Source organism: Aquarana catesbeiana, linkage group LG03 (assembly GCF_042186555.1).
Source record: "Aquarana catesbeiana isolate 2022-GZ linkage group LG03, ASM4218655v1, whole genome shotgun sequence".
NCBI lineage: Eukaryota > Metazoa > Chordata > Amphibia > Anura > Ranidae > Aquarana > Aquarana catesbeiana.
This window is the reverse complement of record NC_133326.1, coordinates 635,546,666-635,570,512: the sequence shown is the minus strand read 5'-3', so window position 1 is coordinate 635,570,512 and position 23,847 is coordinate 635,546,666. Positions and strand designations below refer to the sequence as shown.

The 23,847-nt window shown below is 50.5% G+C and overlaps 1 protein-coding gene across 1 annotated transcript in view; it reads right to left on the bottom strand.

Moving 5' to 3' along the window:
• Nucleotides 1-17,906, bottom strand: part of ATP13A1 (ATPase 13A1) — a 69,545-nt gene extending 51,639 nt beyond the window's left edge. Inside the window, exons 1-3 of the mRNA XM_073622518.1 lie at nucleotides 17,540-17,906; nucleotides 10,090-10,179; nucleotides 4,616-4,806 (exon numbers count right to left, since the gene is read on the bottom strand). Of these exons, the coding sequence (XP_073478619.1) occupies nucleotides 4,616-4,806; nucleotides 10,090-10,179; nucleotides 17,540-17,824 (566 nt within the window). The 5' untranslated portion in view covers nucleotides 17,825-17,906. The remainder of the gene's footprint in view (nucleotides 1-4,615; nucleotides 4,807-10,089; nucleotides 10,180-17,539) is intronic.
• Nucleotides 17,907-23,847: the final 5,941 nt, after the last annotated feature.

Genomic DNA, 23,847 nt, shown 5'->3' with positions numbered 1-23,847 from the left:
CACGCCACGTCCAGGAAAGGAGACCCTGTACTTACTGATCCAGTGAAGCGTGCTGGTAACGATGCCAGACAGATCCCCTCGCCACCGAAGTGGGGGGGGCTGTCAGCCATGAGGAACGCTGCGACACAGGCCGAGACCCGGGTGTATGCGACCTCGCGAGAAGTTTAACTTGCAGGGCCAGCCCCCGTCCAGTGGGGCTATGTCACGGCCGACCTAGCACGTAGCTGCGGTCTGCATGCGCTCGCTGGCCAGACCACTGGATCTTAGTGTCCAGCCCATCGCCCAGCCCGACAGCTGATTGTAGATCTCCTCTGAGAAGAATCCAGGAAAAAAGAAAACAAACAAAATCCCCGGGACTATAGTTTCCAGCAGGGAACTAGGTCCTTACTCCTGACTACGCAGAAAAAAAACTGAAAGCCTATAGCAGAGAGGGTGGTGTATACCACCTAGGACTGTCTATAGGCGTAGCCAAGTCTTTTTTTCTGCCTAGTGTCCTACTGCTGTAGGGGGCGGTATAACCCTATGGTTCTGAATAATGTAGCCATGTGTCTGTCAATGAACGAAAGAGAAATATATATTTGTATGACAATTTAAAACAGTTTATTGATATTTAATTTATTTTTACTCTATCCCAAAAGACTGTTTTTTTATTTTGAACATGTGGCCAGTAGGGATGAGCTTCGAGTTCGAGTTGAACTCATGTTCGACTCGAACATGGGCTGTTCGCAAGTTCGCCGAACAGCGAACAATTTGGGGTGTTCGCGGCAAATTCGATGCCGCGGAACACCCTTTAAAAGTCTATGGGAGAAATCAAAAGTGCTAATTTTAAAGGCATATATGCATGGTATTGTCATAAAAAGTGTTTGGAGACCTGGGTCATGCCCCAGGGGACATGGATCAATGCAAAAAAAAGTTTTAAAAACTGACGTTTTTTCGGGAGCAGTGATTTTAATAATGCTTAAATTGAAACAAAAAAAGTGTAATATTTCTTTAAATTTCGTACCTGGGGGGTGTCTATAGTATGCCTGTAAAGGGGCGCATGTTTCCCATGTTTAGAACAGTCTGACAGCAAAATGACATTTCAAAGGAAAAAAAGTCATTTAAAACTACTCGCGGCTATTAATGCATTGCCGGTCCGACAATACTCATAAAAGTTCATTGATAAAAACAGCATGGGAATTCCCCACAGGGGAAACCCGAACCAAAATTAAAAAAAAAAAAAAAATGACGTGAGGGGTCCCCCTAAATTCCATACCAGGCCCTTCAGGTCTGGTATGGATATTAAGGGGAACCCTGTGCCAAAATTTAAAAAAAAAAAAAACGGCGTGGGGTCCCCCCAAAAATCCATACCAGACCCTTATCCTAGCACGCAAACTGGCAGGCCGCAGGAAAAGAGGGGGGGACGAGAGAGCGCCCCCCTCTGCTGAACCGTACCAGGCCACATGCCCTCAACTTTGGGAGGGTGCTTTGGGGTAGCCCCCCAAAACACCTTGTCCCCATGTTAATGAGGACAAGGGCCTCATGCCCACAACCCTGGCCGGTGGTTGTGGGGGTCTGCGGGCGGGGGGCTTATCGGAATCTGGGAGCCCTCATTAACAAGGGGACCCCCAGATCCCGGCCCTCCCCCCTGTGTGAAATGGTAAGGGGGTACAAAAGTACCTCTACCATTTCACTAAAAAACTGTCAAAAATGTTAAAAATGACAAGAGAGTTTTTGACAATTCCTTTATTTAAATGCTTCTTCTTTCTTCCTTCATCTTCTTCTGGTTCTTTCTCCGGTGTTCTCGACCAGCATCTCCTCCGTGGCGTCTTCTTCCCTTCTCCTCGGGCCGCTCCGCATCCACTGCATTGAGGGAGGCTCCCGCTCTTCTCTTCATCTTCTTTTCGGGCCGCTCCGCATCCATGCTGGCATGGAGAGAGGCTCCTGCTGTGTGACGCTTCTCCTCTTCTGATGGTTCTTAAATAACGGGGGGGGGGGGCACCCGGTGACCCCGCCCCCTCTGACGCACAGGGACATGCTGGGACTTCCCTGTGGCATTCCCCATGACGCCACAGGGAAGTCCCGTCAAGTCACCATGCGTCAGAGGGGGGCGGGGTCACCGGGTGCCCCCCCCCGTTATTTAAGAACCGTCAGAAGAGGAGAAGCGTCACACAGCGGGAGCCTCCCTCCATGCCAGCATGGATGCGGAGCGGCCCGGGAAGAAGATGAAGGGAAGAAGATGAAGGGAAGAGCGGGAGCCTCCCTCCATGCCATGGATGCGGATCGGTCCGAGGAGAAGAAGGGAAGAAGACGCCGCGGAGGAGATGCTGGACGAGAACACCGGAGGAAGAACCAGAAGAAGATGAAGGAAGATAGAAGAAGAAAGAAGAAGCATTTAAATAAAGGAATTGTCAAAAACTGTCTCTTGTCATTTTTGACAGTTTTTTAGTGAAATGGTAGGTCATTTCACACAGGGGGGAGGGCCGGGATCTGGGGGTCCCCTTGTTAAAGGGGGCTTGCAGATTCTGATAAGCCCCCCCGCCCGCAGACCCCCACAATCACCGGCCAGGGTTGTGGGGATGAGGCCCTTGTCCTAATCAACATGGGGACAAGTTGTTTTGGGGGCTACCCCAAAGCACCCTCCCAATGTTGAGGGCATGTGGCCTGGTGCGGTTCAAGAGGGGGGGGGGGGGCGCGCTCTCTCGTCCCCCTCTTTTCCTGTGGCCTGCCAGGTTGCGTGCTCGGATAAGGGTCTGGTATGGATTTTTGGGAGGACCCCACGTTTTTTTTTAATTTTGGCCGGGGTTCCCCTTAATATCCATACCAGACCTGAAGGGCCTGGTATGGAATTTAGGGGGACCCCCCACGTCATTTTTTTTTTTTAATTTTGGTTCGGGGTTCCCCTGTGGGGAATTCCTATGCCGTTTTTATCAATTAACTTCTATGTGTATTGTCGGACCGGCAATGCATTAATAGCCGCGAGTAGTTTTAAATTACTTTTTTTCCTTTGAAATGTCATTTTGCTGTCAGACTGTTCTAAACATGGGAAACATGCGGCCCTTTACAGGCATACTATAGACATCCCCCAGGTACAAAATTTAAAGGGATATTACACTTTTATTGTTTCACTTTAAGCATTATTAAAATTACTGCTCCCGAAAAAACGTCCGTTTTTAAAACTTTTTTTTGCATTGATCCACGTCTCCTGGGGCAGGACCCAGGTCCACACTTTATGACAATAACTTGCATATAAGCCTTTAAAATTAGCACTTTTGATTATTCATGTTCGTGTCCCATAGACATTAATGGTGTTCGCGTGTTCGAACAAATTTTTTGCCTGTTCGCATGTTCTGGTGCGAACCGAACAGGGGGGTGTTCGGCTCCTCCCTAGTGGCCAGCAGCAGAGGACTAGAAGCTCCTCCTGCTTATGTTTCCCTGCAGACAGGCTGGGAGAGATCTGGGTCATGTGACAGCTGTATATCGATTAGGAAAAAGGTACTTCAATTTTATTTTTATTAAAAATAATTACAATGCCATCATTCATTTACAGAAATAGAAGGGACAATGTAAATTAAACAGTGTGTGTTTAGTATCACGCTAAGGACACATTCATACCAAGGTAGCCTGTTACAGTGCGTGCATAAGACACGTTTATATATCTCAGGCTGTGTTAAGGCTGCCCTTTCCTTGGAATGGGTTGCAAACACACCACAATGGATCAAAACTTGAACCTTCTGCATTTTTGATAAAGCGGTCTATTACCATGCGTTGTGGAGGTGCTTTGGGGTGCCAAACACAATAAATGGCAAAACCACCAATGAGCATAATGTGCAGTATCGCAACAGCCCAGTCTTAACAGGTCCTAAGTATATCTGTAGCAAAAAAATATTCTTATCGGAAAAGAATATTTAGAACTCTGATATTTATTGCGTTCTGTGTCCCACACTGGAGAGATTCCCCCTCCATTTGTCCTGATGACCTGGTTGTCATCAGGGGATTTTCTCATATTTTACTCCCACATCTTGCTTTGTTCCAGGACACTCTACTCTAGCCAAAACTACAAGAAAGAAAAAAAAAAAAAAAAGTTTGGGGTACAAATATACTTTTTTCTGAAGGACCTCTTCAGACATTACTAAAGAAATCCTTTTTTTTAATACTGCAACCTTCATAAAAAAAAACTTCCTTTCATCAGACTTCCCTTAGTTTGGGTATTCCTGACATGCAACAAAAAGCTAAACCAGTATAGCAATGTCAAAACTGCAAGATGCAAGAGCAATTTTTAAGCTGCTTATGCATTATAATCTGGAAGACTATAAAACAATCACATAGATCTCAGTCTTTAAAGTCCCCACAGTGACACCCAAACAAAGGATTCAAATTACCAATATTAACGGAGAGGACGGCCATGTTAGGGCGTTAGTGGGAGTCCATTTGAACTTGCACTTTGTAAACAACACAAAGGAACATATAATGAATTGTGGATGTGAGCACGCTCTGTATTAATCCATAGACCAACATATCTCAGGCCAGCTTCACGGGATGCAGGAAGGAAAAAACACAAAACGGTTTTCCTGGCTGCTATACCCAATTAAGCACAATGCCCAAGAAACAAAATAAATACCAAGACAGCTCTTACTTGTTGATTCCATATTTCTTCTCAGCAGCTTTGATATCAGCTTCTTCTAGGTATCCTTTAGAACTCTGGTAATAGGACAAGGGACGCTCCAACGGAAACACAACAGGAAAAAAAACTTTCTTCTCTTCAGCATCATAGGAATATTTGATTTTTTGGAACTCGAATGACAGGGTCTCCTTCCCATCTTCACTCTGGGGAAAGAAAACAGAAAAAGTGGGAAAAAAAAACATGCTTTAAATAAAAAAAAAATCTGAGGAATTATTTTAGAAGAATAATTTATAGGTTGTCAATCAAAAATAAAGACAGCTCCAGTACTCAAAGGACTGAATTGGACAAATCAGCCGCTACAAACCATGAAGCAGATTAATTCCTGTACCTCACAGACACCATACAAATGCCCCGGCCATGGGATAAGAAGTCTCTCTCTAACACAGTGTGTACAAAATACAATACTTGCGTCAATTCAATGTGTCATAAAGAAGCAGAGATATAAGTAAAGAGGACACCTTGTCTTTAAGTAGTATACCCTTTTACCCCCAAGATGCCACTTTTCACAACCTAGATCTGTTCCTGATGATTCATTAACGTTTATGTAAACTAGGGATGCACCAACTCCATTTTTTTTATGAGTACTGATACTTTTTTTGATTTTCAGCACACACCGATACCAATTACTGATACCTACCGCAACGGTTTTGTTTACACTTTAGCTATCAGCAATGGAGCAAAGCTTGGAAAAGTTATTTACAAATGAAATACATTTTTTTTGTGTGCTTTTTTCAATGTGAAACGTGTAAATATAAGTTAAAGTGGAACTTCCGCTCATTTGTCTCCTCCCCACCTCCGGTGCCACATTGGGCACCTTTTGGGGGGGAGGGGGGAGCGGATACCTGTCTGACAGGTATCCTGTCCCCACTTCCAGGAGCCACGGCCGCTGACGTCACCGTTCGACTACCTCCTACTCCTCCTCCTTCCACTGGGCCAGTAGGAGAGAGGACAGGTAAGTGTCCTATTATTAAAAGCCAGCATCTACTGGCTCTTAATTTTGCAGTTGTGGGCGGACCTTCCTTTTAAAGGTGTAAAAATATTAACGAACTAAGCAAACAAAAAGAAATTTTAAATTAATAGTTTAAAAAATAAAAGTGAACAATAAAAATGAAAAAAAAACATCAGGAAAATGATTAAACTGAGAATAAGGAATTAAGGGTTAATACAGAGGAACATTAAAAAAAAAAAAAAAATTTACTTGACAGGTTGCTTTAGGGCCCTTTCACACCAAACACAGTTTAATGCATTTTGAACTGCACTCTAACTTCATAGACAGCCCAATATCAAGGTGATCCTATGGGCATAATTCACATCATTGCAGTGCAGTTCAAAAAAAAAACAAAAAAAAAACCACAAGGTAGGAGCATGCTGCATTTTTTCGCACCGCAAATGCATGAAACACGCTACAAACATGCTTCCAATGCACTGCCCCATGCCAAGCCCAAAAACGTATTAAAAAATGCACTTGCAGACGCAGCACAAAACATGCGTCAGGCGCGCTTCAAATGCATGTAAACATGCAGTCAAAAACGCAGTTATGTGCAGTTTCTGGTGTGAATGGGCCCTTAAACTGATTTCATCTGTAGAGGGAAGTTCATCCCTTTGATCTGTAGATGAAGAAAAAGACAAAAAGAAACAATGTTTCTTTTTGTCTCTGTTTTGTTGGTAAACCTTGCGGCTGCTTTTCTTTTTTTTTTTTTTTTGACAGCTCCAATTGCGGAGACTTCAGTTTAAACTTCAGCTGTCAACAGGGGAACCCCACTGACACGTGAATGAGTCATTGGTTAAGGACACAGCAGCCCTGCTCCTTAATAGATAGAGAAATGCTGGCTTTTTTTTTTTTTTTTTTACATTTCAGCTTTCACTGGGGGAATCCCTCTGACAGCTGAAAGAACCGAGCCTGAAAGCATTGGTTTCAGCCATCGGAGCATTTGCATGACTACCGATACATGTACCAGTCTGTGCAATCCTAATGTAAACCAAAAATGTTTTCAGTGTTAGAGTAGGTAAGGGATACATGTTTTATGATATTTTCTCCCACCTGTGTCCCAAAGTTTTCCCTTTAACTTCCTGTCCCAGAGATACAAGGAATGAGGAGACATCTCTACAAAAGTGAGGTGAATGTCTCTTTTAGACACCAGTCACTGGAGTAAGTATTCAAATTGAAAAATATATCCTCACTTCTTAATGGTCATCAGGGCAAATAAAGAGGGTGAAATTACTTAGTGAAAATAAAGTTAAAGGGGTTGTAAAGGTAATTAAAAAAAAAATAATAACAAACATGTTATACTACCTTCACTGTGCAGCTCGTTCTGCACAGAGTGGCCCCGAACCTGCTCTTCTGGAGTCCCTCGGCGGCTGTTTCAGCTCCTCCCCGCAAGAACTAACCACCTTAATGCGAGCTCCCTCGCATGATGGTTAGTTCTTGCGGGCGCGCTCCCGTGATACAGCCGGCGGCTATAGCCGCTCACTGTATCACTCGGCCCGCCGCGTCATTGGATGTGATTGATAGCAGCGCGAGCCAATGGCTGCGCTGCTTTCAATCCATCCACTGTAGCCAATCAGCGGCCAGGCTGAGCGGCGAAATGGATGTCGGGAGCGAGCGGCTGACTTTCGAGGCGTCAGATAAGTAAAACGGGGGGGCTGGGGCGGCGGTATTGTCGGAAGTTTTTTCACCTTAATGCATAGAATGCATTAAGGTGAAAAAATTTTTACCTTTACAACCCCTTTAAAGACAGGAATAAAAGTTTGGCAGGGGTTCTATGCCTTCCCCACTAACTAAAATTGGAACAAACGTATTGACTACACATACATTTTAAATTTAGTATCATATATCTTTCCAGGGGAAACATCAGCTATAAAGCATTGCTCATCCTTCTGTGTCTTATAAAAGAACTGCTATAACACTAATTGTGCACATAGCTCTGTTCTTGCTGAACAGAGCTCATTGCATCTCAGATGAAACTACAGACGTTCCCTAAACTGTTCCCCTTCGGCAATTCTAATATTTAAGTGTAACTAAATGCATTTTGGATAGAATAAGGGAGGGTTTTAACCCATCAGTTTTTTCTTCCCATCTGTGTCTCATTGGGGAGAATTCCCCCTCACTTCCTGTCCCATAGCCAAAACAGGACGTGAAAGAAAATCCTGAGCTGTCACCAAAACTAGTGTCCCCATTGCAAAATTTCCCCTCTATTATTACTGACCTAGTGTCAACCAAAAATTTGGGATTTTCTTACTTTCACTTTGGAGGATAATGGTAAACAGGACAAACAGGGGCACAGACAGCAGTAAAAACTGACACGTGTTCCAATACCTCTCCACTCTATCCAAATCTAACAAAAAGTTTTGCCTTTAGTTACACTTTAAATCCACATCACTAAGTTCCATTTCCCTTAAGACACAAATTCCTAATGGCACTATTAAATATTGCTTACAAACGTTTTCTTTTCCCTTTTAAGCTTGGCCGCTGCTGTCTGTTTCCCTGCTGTTCCCTAAAACTTCTGGACAGAAGCGTGCACAAATTATTATTTTTATACAGGATTTATATAACGCCAACAGTTTGTGCAGTGCTTTAAAACATGGGGGCAGACAGGACAGTTACAATACAATTAAATACAGGAGGAATCAGAGGGCCTTGCTCAGTAGAGCTTACAATCTAGGAGGGAGGGTCAAGTAATACAAAAGGTAATAACTGTGTGGGGTGGGCTGATGGAGAAAATAAAAGTACAGTTAGGTGGAAGCATAGGCTTCTTTGAACAGAAAAGTTTTCAGGGATCGCCTAAATGTGGACAGAGTAAGAGATAGTTGGACAGAATGGCGTGGGTTGTTCCATAAAATAGGAGAGACTCAGGAGAAGTCCTGGAAGAGACCATGGGAGGCGTTCTGACCGCAACTCATGCATCAAATTCAGATCTAAAATGCGCCACTTTTACATTGTGTTGCATTGAATGCACCAAATGTAAAAGTGGAGCTAATAAGAACCAACTCTTTTGGCGTACAGAGAGAAAAATTGGCTCAGACAGATTTTGCACTGACTCACGTACATATAAAGAGGGAACAGCATGAGTTAAATTTAATTACAAGTTCTAGACAGGTACATGAATTTGGCGCATTCTTCATCGTTTTTAGAATGCATGAGACACTTTTGCAAAATCTGCTTGTGCCAGTCTTCATAACTCCAGGGAATGTGAGCGCACAGAGGGAGGGAGCAGAGATTAGTTAGTCCAGGTGTCTGGACATGGTGGGCAGAGGAGCCCTCTTGTTACAGAGCAATCTGTTAATGAGAACCTGCATAGAGTTTTCTCATGCAGCTGTAGTTAAAGCCATTGTAAAGGCTCGTTTCTTATTTTTTTTAAACAAACATATCATACTTACCTCCACTGTGCAGCTCGTTTTGCACAGAGTGGCCCCAAACATCCTCTTCTGGGGTCCACCGGCAGCTCCCCACATCAGATAACCCCCTAGAAGCGCTCTCCCGGGGGGGGGGGTTACCTTGCGGGCGCGCTCCCGAGTCCAGCATTTGCATCCATAGACATGAATGCCGGACTCAGCCCCACCCTCCGGCACCTGCGTCATTGAGTTTGATTGACAGCAGCGGGAGCCAATGGCTGCGCTTCTATTAATCTATCCAATCAAGAGCCGGGACTCCGTGGAGAGAGGGAGAGCGCATCTCCGCCGACAGAAATACAGGACTCAGGTAAGTAAAACGGGAGGGCTAGGGGGCCGGTCACTGCCGGGTTATTTTCAAAGAATGACAGCGGTCGTCTGGTGAAGATGCCCGCTCGCAGTCACTGGGGGTAGGGGCATCAGCTGCTGGAACATGGTTCATCCAAAAAAACAGGTAATATGTTTAATCCTTTAAAAGGCATCCTTTTGGTCTGTCTGGATCAATTACGTTTAATCAAGCTGCTGGATAACATGGTGAGTGATCTTTCCCCGACTGTAAAAGTATATAAGCCAATGCACTTTATGAAACTCTTTAAAAAGGTCCTCTATCCAAATCTGATGTTTTTATTGCTGGCAGATGTCGGCTTTATCACGTACACATCCAAGAGATAATACCTCTGTGTCTGAGCTAATAAATCTGCTCACTATGAAGGGCCTGCTCTGCCTCCAGGTTTATTTGTTTCATAAATTGCAGGTTTCAAGACCAGCATGACAACCTGAACTATGTTAAAGTTTATAAGGCCACGGTCAGTCTTTAAAGATCGGTTACACAGATAAGTTACTCTGTATATTGTGAAAACACTGGCATGAAACTTTCTTTGGGTAGGACTGGTTTCAGCTGACACATTGCTGGTATCAAGGAGTATGTGATTTCATGTACATTATTTATACTAATCAGCCAGTATACCAGAGATAAGAGCTCATGTTTACCATAAATATATTCTACTACAACAAAAAGTTAATTATTGTGGTCTCACCTTCTCTCTGAGTAGCGGCACTAGCTCCGCAGAGCCATTGTTGGGATATGGTACGACTTTAGCGAATGTTGCAGTCTTTGGGTTTGGGTCCTGTGAAGAGATATAAACACTGTCAGCATGCGTCATTCCAGTTTACTCAAAAGTATATTTCACTCTAATATCATATCTGTTGACAAGCACTGAACAGTCAAAATAAAAATCTACCCCTTATTTGTGATTACTACAAGCACATTGCAGTGTTTCCTAAACAGCTGGACTGGTATTACTGGCACTGACTGTGGGTGGACAAGAATGTAAAAAGTAGGTAAACCCCAACTGAATAGTTTGTTTGCCAATTCTCTGAACATAGCGCTGGCCAATCAGGAACACAACCCTAGGGCAGTCAATCTTCAGAACACTGAACAAGGAATTCCAACTTACGAAGTCAGCTCTGTTGAAATTGTAAGTTATGTCAAAGCAAAATGGAGGAGAGAGGAACTGGATGACCCAGAGAAGAACAATCACTATCAGGGCAGATTTTCTAACCTGATTATTGTTCCTTCCTTGGGCTGTCAGCAAGCAGGACACTACCTGATACTTTAAAAGTAGTTCTAAAGCCTAAACACTTTTTACATTAATGCATTCTTTGCATTAAAGTGGTGTTCCACCGAAAAAAAAAAAAAAAAAAAAAAAAAAAGAAGCATGAATGTTCCTAGAAAAAAAATTTTTTTTTTTTTTACTTACCTCTAAATGGCTGTTGCTAGGGGTCCCTTGTAGTCTGCCTCCATCAGTTCCTGGGCTGGTGACATCACTTCCCCTCAGTGCAGGAAGGGCTCAGCTCTGCCCCCTCCCTCTTGTCAATCATCTGGAACACATTACAGGTCCCAGATGACTGAGCGGCCAATCGCGGCGAACGAATAGAGCGGGTCTTTTATCCCCTGCATCGCTGGACCCTGGGACAGACAAGTGTCCGATTATTAAAAGTCAGCAGCTGCAGTATTCGTAGCTGCTGACTTTTAATTTTGTTTTTAAAATGGGAACTCCTCTTTAAGTTGCAAAAAATAATTAGGCATGGTTTTTGGCCCCCCGCCCCACCCCTTTTACTTACCTGAGCCCTCATTTGATCCAGCGCTGAGCACGTCTGCTCTTCTCTTCCCTCACTTCCGGGTCTCGCTGACATTGCTGGTGCACCGGGAGCTCTTGGCTCCCGCTGCCATCAATCGAAGCCAGTAAAATGGGAGCCGGCCCGAATTCCACTGTGTGCGTCAATGGACACAGCAATGGGGCTCGGGAGCAAGCATGCAAAAGTGCCCCTTATGGGAAGCGGCCGAGAAAGAGCCCCGAGTGGAAGAGACCCGAGAAGAGAATGTTCGGGGCCATTCTGTGCAATTCTATTTCACAGAGCAGGCAAGTAGAACATTTTTATATTTTCCTTTATAATCACTTAATTCTGTCCCAACGAGTAGGGTTGCAGGGTTACCACTTTAAGACCAAGTACAAGCACCGATACCTTTTCTCAAGTACTCGCCGATACCGATTATTTTTTTAAGGTCATGTGACAGTGGCAGTAATATGCATCACTGATGAAGCAGCTGTCAGATGCTTTATTGAAAGCCACACAGGGAGATTGGTGATTGATTGTAACTCCCCCCACCGCCGCACCAATCGTCCCTGTCCCCAAACGCCATGCATCTCCTATGCCGGCGTGCGTCAGATGACGCAATTGTATTTGCGAAACGCGCGTAGAGGCTGCTGGGAAAAAGACTACGTCACTTCCTACCGGGCGATAGCGAGTCTTGAGACGCACGCCGGCATAGGAGATACACGGCGAAACCTTCACCCATCTAAACCGATGGACAAGTTTGGTGCCGACTTATGGGCACGTGAGTTTTATAGTCCTTTTTAACCCTTTTATAAAATAAACTGTACATATATACTGCGCAATGATTACTGTTAATTTTTTATGAGGACGGATACCTCTTGTACCTATTTTACTGGGAGCAGCATAGTTCAAAACCCTGAGTGGAGTGGTTACCCTTTTTAATGAACCAAAAGCGTGTTTATACCAATATCTGGTGAGTGGCCAATCCATATGGTGGTGGTGTTGTCACTAAATTGGTGGATCAGTCACATGGAATCACGGATGTAGGATAAAAGTGCACAGGAATAGTTCATTCACAGTGGAAAGATTGCAGTGGGATTTATTAATTAGCTGGCACATTTAAACCTGCAGTAACCCTGGACACTAGGGGTGCAACGGATTGTCACCGATCCGTGATCCGAATGGTTCAACCTGTTCAGATCGGCACACATGCGCTCCGCGGAGCGCGCCGCTGTCTCGGCCTTAGGAAAGGCTGCGGCTTCAGCCTAGCTCCGGAGCAGCGGCCATTTACCACGTGATCACTCTGTCAAATGACGGAGCGATCACTTGTAAACAAACCGGTGTCATGTCATGGTTCCTCTTTCCCCTCTGTGTACTGATCTGTACAGTGGAGGGGAGAGATCGGATGGCAGCAGTGCCAATACTCTGACAAACCCTGCTAATATATTATTACAGTGGGGGAGATTTCTTTTTGTTGATCCGAAAATGATCCGAACCGTGACTCCTGATCCGAGGAACGATCCGAACCGTGAGTTTTTTGATCCGTTGTACCCCTACTGGACACTGATTGATTTATTATTATGTATTATACATATTTTATATATTTTTTTCTTTACTTATTTGAGTTTTTTTTCCCACATTGATTGGAGGCTTGAGTGAAGTTATTTTGGTGTATCATATGATTTGAGGAGACACTGGCATATTGCACTTATGATAATTTTTCACTGTTTTATAATATTTATTCACTCTTTGGTATAACATAAGTGGTGTATTTAAGAACATAAGATAGGGGTTAGCACAGGCAACATTTTTTTTTTTTATGATCACTTTTCACAAATTCAAGATGTGTAACCCACAGAACTAGAATCCGTGTTCATAGATTATCACATGCAGTCTAACTCTGACATGTATTAAAGTAGATGGAATTGATAGTTGCAATCATAGATTAGTCAGCTGCAGGCACATACCTTGGCTGAGACAAAACAAAAAGGTCTTCGGTATATTTTTAGATGCATAAATATTTAGTGATGCAGGGTAGAGATAAATGAATAATTCTTACAAACTTTAATTCAGTACAATAGAAGTAAAAATAAAATATCGAATGTATCCAATAAATCCCTGAATCTAGAATACTATGTAAATAAGATTTCCCCATCTCAGACTCTACTGGTTGACTTTCCATACATAGAACAGAGGTCTCCAAACATTCTACATAAAAGGTCAGTATACTGTCCTTTAGATTGTGGCCTGTGGGAGTGGAACGATCCCCAGAGAGAGAGTAAAACAATTCCTCAGCCTTGGGGGTCAGTCAGAGTAAAAAGATTACATACCACCTGTGGTCAGGAGGGAGGAGGATCGGTGCCCCCCCTCCGGCACTAGCGTCAGGAGGGGGGGAGGATCGGGTGCCCCCCCCCGGCACTAGTGTCAGGAGGGGGGAGGATCGGTGCCCCCCCCCCCCGGCACTGGCGTCAGGAGGGGGGGGGAGGGTCGGTGCCCCCCCCCGGCACTAGCATCAGGAGGGGGGAGGATCAGTGCCCCCCCCCCCGGACTGGCGTCAGGAGGGGGGAGGATCAGTGCCCCCCCCCGGGACTGGTGTCAGGAGGGGGGAGGATCAGTGCCCCCCCCCCCGGGACTGGCGTCAGGAGGGGGGAGGATCAGTGCCCCCCCCCCGGGACTGGCGTCAGGAGGGGGGAGGATCGGTGCCCCCCCCACCCCCGGCACTGGCGTCAGGAGGGGGGGAGGATCGGTGCCCCCCCCCCCGGCGTCAGGAGGGGGGGAGGATCGGTGCCCCCCCCCCGGCACTGGCGTCAGGAGGGGGGGAGGATCGGTGCCCCACCCCGGCACTGGCGTCAGGAGGGGGGGAGGATCGGTGCCCCACCCCGGCACTGGCGTCAGGAGGGGGGGAGGATCGGTGCCCCACCCCGGCACTGGCGTCAGGAGGGGGGGAGGATCGGTGCCCCACCCCGGCACTGGCGTCAGGAGGGGGGGAGGATCGGTGCCCCCCCCCAGCACAGGCGTCAGGAGGGGGGGGGAGGATCGGTGCCCCCCCCGGCACTGGCGCCAGGAGGGGGGGGCGGATCGGTGCCCCCCCCGGCACTGGCGTGAGGGGGGGGAGGATCGGTGCCCCCCCCCGGCACTGGCGTCAGGAGGGGGGGAGGATCGGTGCCCCCCCGGCACTACCGTCAGGAGGGGGGGATCGGTGCCCCCCCCCCCGGCACTGGCGTGAGGGGGGGAGGATCGGTGCCCCCCCCGGCACTACCGTCAGGAGGGGGGGGAGGATCGGTGCCCCCCCCGGCACTACCGTCAGGAGGGGGGGAGGATCGGTGCCCCCACCGGCACTAGAGTCAGGAGGGGGGAGGATCGGTGCCCCCCCCCCGGAACTGGCGTCAGGAGGGGGGAGGATCAGTGCCCCCCCATCACTGGCGTAAGGAGGATCGGTGCCCCCCCCGGCACTGGCGTCAGGAGGGGGGGGGAGGATCGGTGCCCCCCCCGGCACTGGCGTCAGGAGGGGGGGAGGATCGGTGCCCCCCCCCCGGCACTGGCGTCAGGAGGGGGGGAGGATCGGTGCCCCCCCCCCCCGGCACTGGCGTCAGGAGGGGGGGAGGATCGGTGCCCCCCCCCCGGCACTGGCGTCAGGAGGGGGGGAGGATCGGTGCCCCCCCCCGGCACAGGCGTCAGGAGGGAGGGGAGGATCGGTGCCCCCCCCGGCACTGGCGTCAGGAGGGGGGGAGGATCGGGTGCCCCCCCCCGGCACTAGTGTCAGGAGGGGGGAGGATCGGTGCCCCCCCCCCCCCGGCACTGGCGTCAGGAGGGGGGGGGGAGGGTCGGTGCCCCCCCCCCGGCACTAGCATCAGGAGGGGGGAGGATCAGTGCCCCCCCCCCCCGGACTGGCGTCAGGAGGGGGGAGGATCAGTGCCCCCCCCCGGGACTGGTGTCAGGAGGGGGGAGGATCAGTGCCCCCCCCCCGGGACTGGCGTCAGGAGGGGGGAGGATCAGTGCCCCCCCCCCGGGACTGGCGTCAGGAGGGGGGAGGATCGGTGCCCCCCCCACCCCCGGCACTGGCGTCAGGAGGGGGGGAGGATCGGTGCCCCCCCCCCGGCGTCAGGAGGGGGGGAGGATCGGTGCCCCCCCCCCGGCACTGGCGTCAGGAGGGGGGGAGGATCGGTGCCCCACCCCGGCACTGGCGTCAGGAGGGGGGGAGGATCGGTGCCCCACCCCGGCACTGGCGTCAGGAGGGGGGGAGGATCGGTGCCCCACCCCGGCACTGGCGTCAGGAGGGGGGGAGGATCGGTGCCCCACCCCGGCACAGGCGTCAGGAGGGGGGGGGGAGGATCGGTGCCCCCCCCGGCACTGGCGCCAGGAGGGGGGGGCGGATCGGTGCCCCCCCCCGGCACTGGCGTGAGGGGGGGGAGGATCGGTGCCCCCCCCCGGCACTGGCGTCAGGAGGGGGGGAGGATCGGTGCCCCCCCGGCACTACCGTCAGGAGGGGGGGATCGGTGCCCCCCCCCGGCACTGGCGTGAGGGGGGGAGGATCGGTGCCCCCCCCGGCACTACCGTCAGGAGGGGGGGGAGGATCGGTGCCCCCCCCGGCACTACCGTCAGGAGGGGGGGAGGATCGGTGCCCCCCCGGCACTAGAGTCAGGAGGGGGGAGGATCGGTGCCCCCCCCCGGAACTGGCGTCAGGAGGGGGGAGGATCAGTGCCCCCCCATCACTGGCGTAAGGAGGATCGGTGCCCCCCCCGGCACTGGCGTCAGGAGGGGGGGGAGGATCGGTGCCCCCCCCGGCACTGGCGTCAGGAGGGGGGGAGGATCGGTGCCCCCCCCCCCCGGCACTGGCGTCAGGAGGGGGGGAGGATCGGTGCCCCCCCCCCCGGCACTGGCGTCAGGAGGGGGGGAGGATCGGTGCCCCCCCCCCCGGCACTGGCGTCAGGAGGGGGGGAGGATCGGTGCCCCCCCCCCCGGCACTGGCGTCAGGAGGGGGGGAGGATCGGTGCCCCCCCCCCCGGCACTGGCGTCAGGAGGGGGGGAGGATCGGTGCCCCCCCCCCCGGCACTGGCGTCAGGAGGGGGGGAGGATCGGTGCCCCACCCCGGCACTGGCGTCAGGAGGGGGGGAGGATCGGTGCCCCCCCCCGGCACAGGCGTCAGGAGGGAGGGGAGGATCGGTGCCCCCCCCGGCACTGGCGTCAGGAGGGGGGAGGATCGGTGCCCCCCCCCCGGAACTGGCGTCAGGAGGGGGGAGGATCAGTGCCCCCCCATCACTGGCGTAAGGAGGGGGGAGGATCGGTGCCCCCCCGGCACTGGCGTCAGGAGGGGGGGGGGAGGATCGGTGCCCCCCCCCGGCACTGGCGTCAGGAGGGGGGGAGGATCGGTGCCCCCCCCGGCACTGGCGTCAGGAGGGGGGGAGGATCGGTGCCCCCCCCCGGGCACTGGCGTCAGGAGGGGGGGAGGATCGGTGCCCCACCCCGGCACTGGCGTCAGGAGGGGGGGAGGATCGGTGCCCCCCCCAGCACAGGCGTCAGGAGGGAGGGGAGGATCGGTGCCCCCCCGGCACTACCGTCAGGAGGGGGGGGGGATCGGTGCCCCCCCCGGCACTGGCGTGAGGGGGGGAGGATCGGTGCCCCCCCCGGCACTACCGTCAGGAGGGGGGGGAGGATCGGTGCCCCCCCCCGGCACTAGAGTCAGGAGGGGGGAGGATCGGTGCCCCCCCCCCCGGAACTGGCGTCAGGAGGGGGGGGGATCAGTGCCCCCCCATCACTGGCGTAAGGAGGGGGGAGGATCGGTGCCCCCCCCGGCACTGGCGTCAGGAGGAGGGGGGGGATCAGTGCCCCCCCCGGCACTGGCGTGAGGGGGGGGGGGGGGGAATCGGTGCCCCCCCCGGCACTACCGTCAGGAGGGGGGGGGGGGGAGGATCGGTGCCCCCCGCCCGGCACTAGTCAGGAGGGGGGAGGATCGGTGCCCCCCCATCACTGGCGTAAGGAGGGGGGAGGATCGGTGCCCCCTTCATTGGGAGGAATAGTGTCCCATCACCAGGGAGATGGATGAGATCACACCCACAACAGAAGATCCTGTCATTCATCCTCCCATTCATTCTACAATCTGGCACACACATTTAAAGGGGATCTCCGCTTGTTATTGGAGCCCCAACAATATCAATGAGGAAAGAGTCCTGACATGGGGGGGGGTCTCTGTGTCCCCCTATAATCTCATAGTGACAGCTAGGTCTGCAATCAGTATGTGACATCATTCAGGGAGAGTCCAGAAATGAGATCCCCCATAGCGGTGACAGACCGGGATTTCCTCACCCCTAGTACAGCTGTCAGGGATCCCCAACTACCAACCTCGCCCATCCCCCCCCCCCACCTACTGACCTTAGAGCACGAGAGCGCGCTGTGCGCGTGCACAGACCAGAGCCCCGACAGCACGGTGAGCACGTGCGCGACCCCGAGCGCCGCCAGGCAGATGAGCCCGGCCTCCGGGTACTCATCGACGCCGTACACCGACACCCACAGGTACAGCCAGGCCGGGTACAGGATACAGAACGGCAGCACCGTGCCCGTCAGCAGCCGGGGCCGGCGGCGGTACAAGGTGACCGAGCGGACCAGCTCGTCCTGTGCCGGCACACCGTTGACACCGGCTGACACCGCCGCCGCCATTCCCGTCTCCCCTTGACACTTCCGCCTGCGTCAGCGCCGGCTAACGCAACTTCCGCTTCCGCCACCGGCAACGGAGGAGTCAGGAACGGGCATGCGCTGCGGGGGGGAGGAAGGTCACGTGGCCCTGGCTGCGCTGATGATAGGTCATGTGACCTGTGTCTCTGCTGATGGAAGGTGCTGTCCCCTCTGTACTGCTATAAATAAAGATTGGCGGGTCACCTCTCCACAGGGACTGTCATTGTACAACTCTCCTCCTTTACAACAATTCATACAAACTTTAATTCAGTACAATAGAAATCTATCTATAAAATATTCAATGTATCCAATAAATCCCTTAATCTAGAATATTATGTGAATAATACGATTTCCCCATCTCAGACTCTGCTGGTTGACTTTCCATAACATACAACAGAGGTCTCCAAACATTCTACATAAAGGATCAGAAGGTCTGTCTCACAGTGTCCGCCCTAATCCATCCCTAAGGTGTTCTATCGGGTTAGGGTCAGGACTCTGTGCAGGCCAGTCAAGTTCCCCCTCCACAAACACACTCACCCATGTCTTTATGGACCTTGCTTTGTGCTCAGTCATGTTGGAACAGGAAGGGACCATCCCCAAACTGTTCCCATAAAGTCTTATGAAATGGACCAAAAACTCTTGGTAATGCCATAAGAGTTCCCTTCACTGGAACTAAGGGGCCAAGCCCAACCCCTGAAAAACAACTCCACACCATTATTCCCCCCCCCCCCCCCCACCAAATGATTTGGATCAGTGCACAAAGCAAAGTCCATAAAGACATGGATGAGCGAGTTTGGGGTGGAGGAACTTGACTGTCCTGCGCAGAGTCCTGACCTCAACCCAATAGAACACAATTGGAATGAATTAGAGTGGAAACTGCGAGCCAGACCTTCTCATCCAACATCAGCGCTTGACCTCACAAATGCCCTTCTGGAAGACTGGTCAAACATTCCCATAGACACACTCCTAAACCTTGTGGACAGCCTTCCCAGAAGAGTTGAAGCTGTTATAGCTGCAAAGGGTGGGCCAACCCAACATTGAACCCTACGGACTAAGACTGGGATGACATTACAGGTCATGTGCGTGTAAAGGCAGGCGTCCCAATACTTTTGGTAATAGAGTGTCTATATTTGTTAAAAGCCAATCAGGAGAGAGAGGGGGCAGGGCCAAACTGCAGCTCTGTGTCTGAATGGACACATGGAGCTGCAGCTCGGCTCGGGTGCCCCCATAGCAAGCTGCTTGCTGTAGGGGGCATTTGACATGAGGGATGGGCCAGAATCAGCTAAGAGGAACACGAGAAGAGGAGGATCAGGGCTGCTCTGTGCAAAACCACTGCAACAGAGCAGATAAGTATATTTAAAAAACAAAACAACCCAGTGGTGATCAAATACCACAAAAAAAAAAAAAAAAGCGCTATTTGTAGGGAAAAAAAGAATGATATAAATTTTGTTTGTGTACAGTGTTGCATGACCGCGCAATTGTCAGTTAAAGTAACGCAGTGCCAAAAAGCAAAAAATGGCCTGGCCACGAAGGGGGGGGGTAAATCGGATAAACCAGAGGGCAAGTGGTTAATGGCGCCCCAAGCGCAGGTAGCAGGCGTGCGTTTGCTGCACGTTTTGTGAAGTGAATGGGCTGCCCTATGCTCCAAAATGTGCAAAAAAATGCGAGCTCCAGCTTGGCTCAGATGTGAACCCAGGTTTAGGGTTTATGGACATAGAGATTTTTCATGTTTGCGGCACTTTCCTGCACCCAGGGAGCCACAGGGGCCTTGTACAGCCTGCCATTTAGGTGATTACACTCTTGTAAATAGTGATGGTTTTTTGCATCCAATGTATTTTCCGAATGTCAAATGCCTGCATTTAGGAAATATGTTGGACATGCATGTCTGGGTATAACACTGTTGCAAAGAGACTGTACAGCTGCATACATCCACTGACTTGAACGGTAGGTAGGTCCCCTTTGTGTTTCATTTTAACCCCCATTCACACCCAAGTGATTTGAAGCTGGTTTCCATTATCTCAACACCCCATAGTAATCCAATGCTCAGAATAAAGGACAGGAGCTTCTTGTGCATTTTTGGCCGCAATAAATGTCAATAAGAGTGCCTGGAAAAACACATTTTTTTGTGCCTAACAGCTTTCTTCTCCTCTTAGTAACTAGCATTCTGTTGGGTAAAACAGACATCCCAACCTGCAAAAAAAATAATTTCAGGGAGGTTTCAAACTCATTTCAGGGAGGTGACGCTTCGCGCTGGCACCGACCCCCCCAATAAAATGCAGCCTTACCAGTGCCAAATAAATGCAGCCTGATCAGTGGCAATTAAATGCAGCTATACCAGTGCCCATCAAATGCAGCCTTACCAGTGCCGAATGAAATGCAGCCTGATCACACAGCTGCTGGCGCTGGGCTACTGGTCCTGGGGCCTGGCTGCTGAGGACAAGGGTCTGGCTGCTGAGGACAAGGGTCTGGCTGCTGAGGACAAGGGTCTGGCTGCTGGAGCTGGGCTGCTGAGGCCAAGGGTCTGGCTGCTGGGGCTGGGTTACTGGTCCTGGGGCCTGGCTGCTGAGGCCAAGGGTCTGGCTGCTGGAGCTGGGCTGCTGGTCCTGGAGTCTGGCTGCTGGGGCCAAGGGGTCGGCTGCTGGGGCCAAGGGGCCGGCTGCTGGAGCCTGGGCTCTGGCTGCTGGAGCCAGGGGTCTGGCTGCTGGGACCAAGGGTCTGGCTGCTGGAGAAAAGGGAAAAAGGGGCGCACCAGCCTTGTGCATTATCTTTTAAAAATATTTATTGAATAAAATGGTAAAAAAGAAACAACTCACACGCAATTGTAGAGGAAGGCACAACGTGAAATGCACCGACTGACAGCATGCAACCTAGGATGAGCGATACCTTCCAAGGGTCGTGGAGGAACGCACAAGCATCACTACCAGCTGACGCGTTTCGAAGGGGACATCCCTTCTTCATCAGAGCTTAGCCTTGGCCCTTTTCTCTCGTTGTTTACTAGGATTCCCCGTCCTTGAGTGCAGCAAGACCTGTGTTGTTGTACTATCCGTATGGTGATCCACTTGTGCGCAGGAGTTGTTTTTTCTTCTAGCTGCTGGGGCTGGGCTACTGGTCCTGGGGCCTGGCTGCTGAGGCCAAGGGTCTGGCTGCTGGAGCTGGGCTGCTGGTCCTGGAGTTTGGCTGCTGGGACCAAGGGTCTGGCTGCTGGGACCATGGGTCTGGCTGCTTTGACCATGGGTCTGGCTGCTGGAGCTGGGCTGCTGGTCCTGGAGTCTGGCTGCTGAAGCCTGGGGTCTGGCTGATAGGCCCTTGCTGCTTGGGCTGGGGCCTGGTTGCTTGGGCTAAGGGTCTGGCTGCTGGAGCCAAGGGTCCGGCTGCTGGTCCTGGGGTCTGGCTGCAGTAGGACTGGTGAGCCATCCCAGTCAGGGAATTCCCCAGAAGGAAGAGGGTGGGCGGAGGCAGAGAGAAGACTGGGCGCCGTGATCTGCACAAGGCCCAGTCTCTTCTGGTCTCTTCTATATCAATCCGCCAGGCAGACCGGGACTGTCATGTACTTGTCGCACAGGAGATCACTGCGCAGCGGCAGCCGAAAGTGGAGAAAGAGTCTGCTTGACAGGGGAAAGTTTTTTTTTTCTTTTAATTGCTACAGCCTGCAGATCACAGTCTTCTCTCTGCCTCCGCCCACCCCCCTCTTTCCCTGCTGAATCGGCTGGACCAACCCCATAAAAAGTACCCATGCAGCAGCAGGCTGGGGACAGTGGTATGGGCTGTCCCCCTTCTTCCTCAGCTCGCAGCGCCTTACATCCGCCTGTCACTCAACCACATACAAAGCGGCCGTACTCCATTCGGATGCTCGGTATGCTCCTGTCTGTCTGTGGCTGTCCGGGAGCCTGCAGCCAAATGCGGGAGACTCCTGAGGCTCGCGGGAGACTTGGGATGTCTGGTAAAATAAAACACTCAAGCTCAAAATGGGTGATAATACCACTTTAAAGGGTTAGTTCATCTTTACTTAAAAGCTTCCTATGCAGATAAGGGGCGTCTGTAGATAAAAACAAACTGTGCAGCTTTGACCAAAGTTGAATAATGTCCTTGCTATAGCTGTAGGCCATTTACATACATTACTATGCAAACGTTTTAGGCAGGTGTGAAGAAATGCTGGAAAGTTAGGCCCCTTTCACACAGACGGATAGAATTGTGCTTTTGGCTGCGGATTTTCTAGTTTTCTACCGCAGCTAAAAGCACACAATGCTTTCCTATGGCCCCATTCACACACTGCGTTTAGATGCGATTTAGTTACATGCGGTTCGGTGCGGATAGAAAAAATAGAATTGACTGCGTCCAGGAGCGATTTAGTGCAGCTATCCACACATAACTGCAGGTAATCGCAGTGTACTATTTCTCCTGCGGATAGCAGCGACAACAAGAAAAGAAAAGCAACAGGAAGCACATCAGAAATGGCAAGAATGTTCAAACGCAGCTAAAGGCACGTAAACGCAGGTAATCTCATTGTACAAATGCAGCTGATCGCAGTGCCTGGAGTCTTGAATTTCACAGAACATATTATATGCTTTTAACTGCGGCAGAACAGCCGTCCGTGTGAAAGGCGCCTAAGAATGCTTTCAAATGTAGCGCTCCCCCACTGTCCCTTACTCTCGTAGCCAGGCAACAGGGATTTTGTAGCACTTGCACAATAGTCAAGAACCAGTCAAGGGTGTTTGGTTTTTGTTTTTGGTTTATTAGGGGATGAACTTAGATTGGTAAGGGAAGGTATGGGATGCTCAGAACTCTAACTTGAATACAAACTGAGGACTGGTAGCAAAAAAATGGTTCCAATTATTGAATGTAGATGCTCTCTTTCTGTAGAATATGCTGATATACCTGGGTGTTCCTTAAATCCCCAAGCAAGAGGTGTAGGGTAGCTTTACAGCCATTAAATGGCACTAAGCTGTCCCTTGGTAGTAAGTAAGCAGAGTATTACACCTTGTTGCTACTCCTCTATCAGGTTCCGGGGGTGTAGTGGTTGAGGTTACTCACTTAGGCCCTTTGGTGAACCCTGAAGCTCAATTGACTGCTGCACAGACCACCTCCTGAACAGCTCCCGATCTTGGCTTCCAGGATGGCTTCAGCTAAGCGTAGCTGAGGCTGGAAAGGGATGTGAGTCTTCAGCTGCTCCTGGCTTCTCTCTCTGGTTCTCTTGCTCTGTCTTTTGCTCAGGGGCAGAGCCCCCCTCAGTACAGGGGTCCCCTCTGGGCTACTGGACACTGGGCTCTCCTCTCCCGCTGCCAGGCTCCAGAATATTTATGGCCTATCTCCCCACCTTCTGGGCCATCCCCACCCAGGGATTGGAGAAGACTCCATAAATATTCAGGCCTAATCTCTCAGACATCCCAACCTGCAAAAACTCATTTCAGGGAAGTGGCGCTTTGCGCCCGCAACCCCCCCACAGCAAAATATTTTTTTTAAATATTTTTCCACAGTGATTCTTGGGAAGGGGGTGGGTGGTATGTGGCAGTGGACGGTGTTTTTTTTTTATTTTTAATAATTGATTTTTTTACAATTTAGTTTTTTTCTTAATTTTTTTTTTTACAATGCTTTTTGGGGGGGTTGGGGCAGTGGACAGTGATGGTAGGACAGGGGAGAGTGGTGTCAGTATTTTTTTTTTTGATTTTTTTACACTTTTTAATTTTTTAGAATTTTTTTACAATTTTTTTTTAAATATTTTTTGGAGGGGGCTTTGGCTTTCCAAATCGATCTCTTATGGTAGGCATAATCAATTTATGGTTGGCAACTTATTTGATCGATATGACACACACACAGGGAAGTGGATTTTTGGTCGACGGATAAGATATGATCGTAATTTACAATCATAAATGATCAACCAACCGCCACTCTGTTTCCACCATGTAATCTCATAATCTGATTGTTTGAAATAGGATCATATTCATGAAGAAAGTATCTCAGTGCTGCTGGTCAATAATATTCCGCCCTGGCCGATCGAATTTGATCGAAAT